Source organism: Corapipo altera, unplaced genomic scaffold, assembly GCF_003945725.1.
Source record: "Corapipo altera isolate COAL_440 unplaced genomic scaffold, ASM394572v1 213, whole genome shotgun sequence".
Lineage (NCBI taxonomy): Eukaryota > Metazoa > Chordata > Aves > Passeriformes > Pipridae > Corapipo > Corapipo altera.
This window is the reverse complement of record NW_020885129.1, coordinates 3,297-8,582: the sequence shown is the minus strand read 5'-3', so window position 1 is coordinate 8,582 and position 5,286 is coordinate 3,297. Positions and strand designations below refer to the sequence as shown.

At 59.6% G+C, this 5,286-nt stretch overlaps 1 protein-coding gene across 13 annotated transcripts in view; it reads left to right on the top strand.

The window, feature by feature from the left end:
- PCBP2 (poly(rC) binding protein 2) overlaps positions 1 to 5,286 on the top strand; it is a 13,291-nt gene that overhangs the window by 6,317 nt on the left and 1,688 nt on the right. For 3 of the 13 annotated variants that reach the window (XM_027670033.1, XM_027670031.1, XM_027670029.1), the window contains 4 exons: positions 247 to 288; positions 1,295 to 1,367; positions 2,780 to 2,832; positions 3,437 to 3,606. In XM_027670033.1, the coding sequence (XP_027525834.1) occupies positions 247 to 288; positions 1,295 to 1,367; positions 2,780 to 2,832; positions 3,437 to 3,606 (338 nt within the window). The other 10 variants (XM_027670030.1, XM_027670028.1, XM_027670034.1 and 7 more) reach the window with 8 other exon arrangements.

Below are 5,286 nucleotides of genomic sequence, written 5' to 3'. Positions count from 1 at the left end.
GGGGGGGACGGCACCGATTCTGCCCACCCCCCTCCCCGTACCCGCCACGTCAGGCCAATTCGAGTAACCGCCAGCCTAGAAACTGCTTGTGACAGCATTTATCCGTCCCCTGCCTCTCCTGCCCCACTTCCCTCGCCCCGGAGAACTCTCCACCTTGGCTCTCTGACTTCCTGGCTAGTTGAAATCTGTCTGTCCCTGGGTGGCTGTCCGATGGTTGTTAATAGGACTGTTTTCCTCCTTTTGTAGGCCTATACCATTCAAGGACAGTATGCCATTCCACAGCCAGATGTAAGTTTTTATTTACAACTTCTTGTCTTGAAATCCACCCTTTTCCTTCCCCCCTTCCAAAATTTTCTCCGTGCTTTCTCCGCTCAAGCTGCTCAGCTTGGGCTGAATGCTCGATCTGATCCGAGCCCCCCCCCCAAAAAACTCGCCCCCCTCAGTTGGCCTTCCTGCAGCCAGCTTTACCCGGCCTCAGAGCTCTCCCTGGATCCTCCCCCCACCTCCTCTCTGACACTTCCCTGCTCCTGTTATATTTTTTTTCCAAACCCACCTCTCCCTGGCTTGGCATTTCACACCAGCTCCGGCTTTTCCCTTGCCCCCACCCCCTTGCTCCTCCTCCCTGAATTCGGCACGAGAACACCCCCCCCCAGCACACGGTGGCTCTGTCACGGTGGCTCTCCCGGGGCAGGGGACAGCTGGCCCAACGAGTGGGCGCAGGTGGCAGTCGGGGAGGGGGTTGGATCCGGCCCATCCCAGGCTGCTGCCAGCCTGGCGGGTCCGTTCGGGAGAGGAGGGACCATCCCGGCAGCGGCCGCCTCTCCCGGTGCTGTCGGACACCTCCATCCTCTGGCACCCATCCTCATCCCGTAGGGGCTGGTCTCTGCTCCTGGCACCTTAGGGCAGCGAGGGGGGGGGGTCTGACGCGCCAGGCCAGGGGGGAGAGGGGCTTAGAAGGAAGCTGGGCTGGAAGAGCTGCTCCTTTGGCGGAGCCGAGCTGCGCTCTGTCCCTGTTCCTGCCGCTCCCCCGCAGTGCTGTGAGCACCTGCTCCCTCCCGCTCCTCTCTGCTTCTCTTCCTGAGCTCCTCCAGACCTCGCTGCACCGAGGGGTGGGCACAGCCCCCAGCCCACCTTGGCCTCCGTGCAGACAGGGCCGGGCCGCGTGCGGAGGGGCCGGGGCGGCGGGGCCGGTGTCCGCGCGGGCGCGCGTGCGGGGTGAGTCCTGGCCCCCCCTGGCCTCGGGAAATGGCTAACGCCAGCCTTTTCTCTTTTCTCTCTCTTTTCCCTCCTCTAGCTGACCAAGCTGCACCAGTTGGCAATGCAACAGTCACACTTTCCAATGTCTCATGGCAACACTGGATTCAGTGGTATGGAAACTCCTTCTCTCCGTGTGCGCTAGCGCGGGCCGGAGCCCAGCCCGGGCTGCCCCCGGCTCCTCCGTGGGGCCGCGCTCGCGCTCAAAAACCTAAACCCAAACGTTCCCCCGAGCTGGGCCCGGCCAGGTAACGATTGTTGTGATGTCTCTGGGGGCTACAGGGGTAGGGAAAAGCCGAGCCTGGCACAGGCAGGGCCTCCATCCGTGCTGCTTCCCTCCCTCATCCCCCCCATACTCTGCCAACGCACTGGGAGACCCCCGGCCCGCAGCACCCGCTCTCTCCCCTCCGGCTACTCCAGGCCTGAGCAGGCATCTACTGAGTTGTACCAAATTTGCTTTAGATTTGCTAAGATGGCTAAAAAAAAAAAAGAAAGTGGAAAAAAAACCCCACCCGTTTGGGGCTCTAAACTTGAGACAGCCAAACTTATTGTGACTTGTATCTTAACAGGCATTGACTCCAGCTCTCCAGAGGTGAAAGGCTATTGGGGTAATGATCCAAACACACAATCTGTAGTTACTCTGTTGTGTATTGATGCTGCCTGGGGTCTCGTTCTCCCTGATAGATGCTGCTGCCCACGTTTGTGCCCGGAATGGGGGGAAAGAGGGTTGAGGGGAGCCCTAGAAGGGCTGGAGTTGCAGCCTGACTCAGCTGTCCATGCCCTGGAGCTCAGCTGGATAGCGGAGAGCAGCAGGATTGGGCAGAAGCTCAGCTGTCCCAGTGAGCTGTGGGCCCTGAGCTTTACCCTCCCCCCAAAAAAAACCACACTGAGAGGGGCAACCCCCAGCCAAGGAGGTGCTGGAGCTGTCAGGAGCTGGAGGTGGCGGGGACAGCACCGTGTCACCTGCTGTGTCCCCAGAGCACTGCCTGCCCCTCACCCAGAGCCTCAGGGTGAGGTCTCGAGGCTCCCACTGCTCCCTCTAGCAGGGAGTGAGCTGGGAATGGGGGGAAAGTGAGAAAACACGGAAAAAATGCACGTGGCACATGCTTGGCCCCGTGCGAGGCATGAGTGGCCTTGCAGTGCCAGCCAGCATAGCACTGCCCTGCCGGACCTCAGAGAGGAGGAGGAGGAGGAAGGAGGGGTGATGTAGCCCTTGGAGGTTGGTACTGGAGTTGGGAGCAGGGCTGAGTGCCCGGCTGGAGCCCCCCAGTGCCAGTGCCCTGCTCCCGGATGGAGGACCCTGCGGTGACACACGGGGAGGGGACAAGGAGGGGAGAAATCAGGGGGTGAGCGAGGAGCAGGGGGGAAGCAAGGAGTGGGTGGGGAGCAGCGGGGGGTTGGAGTGACCTCCCAGCCTGCTCTGCCCTCCCCAGCCTGCTCGGAGGCCTCCCAGGCAGCCTGAAGCTGGCAGCACCCCCAGTGTGTCACCCCCCTCACCTGCCCCCCCCTCTCTGTCTCTGAGCAGGTTTGGATGCCTCTGCTCAAACCACCTCCCATGAACTTACCATTCCAAACGATGTGAGTATCCCAGGGGCATCGGGGGGTGGAGGCATTGTGGGCAGACAGCTGCCCCTTGGCCCTGGGGGTCCCCAGGATCTGCCCCTCTTAACAAAAGGGGTGTGGGGGTGCCTGTTCTCAACTTTAAAGCCGCAGCAGGCTTGTGGCTGCACCCCAAAGTGCCACCTCAGGGCCACTCTGGCTGTCACCACATTCCTTATCCCCTTCCAGTGAGCTTGAAGGCAGAAAACCCCTTTTTCAGCCCCTTAAACTCCCTCTTCCAGCTCCTCAACCCCGTCCTCCTCCCCCCCACCAACTAATCATCCAATCATGAGATTGTTAAGGTTGGAAAAGGCCTCTCAGGCCACCAAGTCCAACTGTTCCCCCAGCACCATCAAGGCCACTACTGAGCTGTGTCCCCAGGGGCCACATCCACGTGATTTGGGACACCTCCAGGGACAGTGACCCCCACACTGCCTTGAGCAGCCTGGGGCAGGAGCTGCACAATTCCCACGAAGGAATTTTTCCCCAGTGCCCAACCCTAGGAGAGAGGTACCAGGCAGGAGGGTGAGGACGATGAGGGTTAATTAATTAATTAACTAACACTGCTGCTGCCTCCCCCCAGCTGATTGGCTGCATCATCGGGCGTCAGGGCGCCAAGATCAACGAGATCCGCCAGATGTCCGGGGCGCAGATCAAGATTGCCAACCCCGTGGAAGGATCTACTGACCGGCAGGTGACCATAACTGGATCTGCAGCGAGCATCAGCCTGGCCCAGTATCTAATTAATGTCAGGTGAGTCCCCACTGACGAGGTTCTGGGGGTTCCCAGGCTCCCCTCCCTGTGCCCCGCATGAGGGGAAGGGGTTTTCTCCCTCCCACCCCGTGTTTTCCCCTGTTTCCTTTCCCCCTTCCCTGTGCCTGCTGCCCCAGTTTCCCCACTGCGATCGCCTCCGGGGCTGTGAGACGCTGCAGGGTGATGGATTTGGCTGGAAAAGCTCCGGCCGTGGGGCTGGGGGGAGCCTGTGGCTGCAGAAGGAGCCTCATGGTGGTCTCTGCTGTTCCACTGCAGTGCTGAGGGGTGACAGGAGGGGCTCCCTGGCCCTGCTCCTGGGGATCCTGAGCATCCCAGCAGGATGCTGTCATCCCAGAGAGTGGTTGGTGCTGCTGGCAGTGCTTGGCTCTGCTCTGGTGCTGTGGGTAGCACTGGTAGGGCCTGGTCTCGGCCACCCATGTCCCTGTGTCCCGTGTTCCCTGCCCTGAGCTGTTCCCTGCCCTGAGCCGGGAGTTGCACCCTCCCTCCCCCGACTCCACATGGCCCAGAGGGGCTGGGGGTCCCTGGGGCCGTGTCCCTCCTCTGGGGGTCCCTGGGGCCATGTCCCTCATCTGGGGGTCCCTGGGGCCATGTCCCTCATCTGGGGGTCCCTGGTGCCGTGTCCCTGCTCCATGTCACTAACAGCAGAGCAGGAGCTGCCAGTGATTGTCTCTGGTTTTTGGCTCATTCCCTTCACGGTGCCCAGGGTGTGACCTCATGGCTGAGCCAGGCTCATTCCCGGGGGTGGGTGTGGGGGGTCCCACGTGTGGCTCAGCCAGGCCTGGCAGTGCCACTCCCCTCCCCTCCCCTCCCTCCTTCCCTCCCTGCCCTCCCTCCCCCTCCTCCAGCTCGGCTCCTGCGGCGTTTTTTGCTGTTTGTTCTTGGCCCTTTTTTTTTTTTTTTTTTTCTTTTTGTTTCGCATTTTGTGCTGTTCCTTCCCTCCCACCCACCCGTGTTTTGTTTTGTTTTTCTTTTTTATTTTTTTTTGTTTGTTTTTTTGTTCCTTTTCTCCTCTGTTACAGTTTAGAAAGCGCTAAACCCTCCTCCCAGGCAGCCTCCGTCACGATCCCTGACCACCTCAGCATCAACCTCTCTCAACCCTCCACCCCTTCTTCTTCTTCCTCCTCTACCACCACCCCCTCGCTCGCCACCGCGGGGGCCTCCGACGCACCCTCCAGCCTCCCCAACCCTCTTCCGACCGCCCCTTGTGTCTCCAGTCTGCTTGGCATGAAACCTGTCCCTCTCCTGGCGCTAAATGTCGTGTCTGCGGCCAAAGGGGCCGCGGCGCCCGCCGTGCCCTGTGTCACTAACAAACTGAAAGCGGAGAAGCAGAGGTTTTCCCCTTACTGAGGCTGCTCGGGGGACCCACACAGGGGTGGCAGCACCGGGACCCTGTAGAGGAGACTTGGAACAGCAATTTTCTCTATTATCCTCTTTATTTTTTTTTTTAATTTTATTTTTTTGTCTTTTTTTTTTTTTTCTTTTTTTAAATCTTCCTCCTTTTTACTCCAAAATCTGAGCTTGTGCTGCTCCTCGAGCAGAGTTTTCTTGCCGGCCGAGAGAGACTGTGTCCCCTTGTCCTGTGATCGGTCGATTCCTTCTCTGCCTGCCTGTAGCTGTCGCTTGTTACTTTTCATTTCTCCTCCTTTTTTTTTTTTTTTT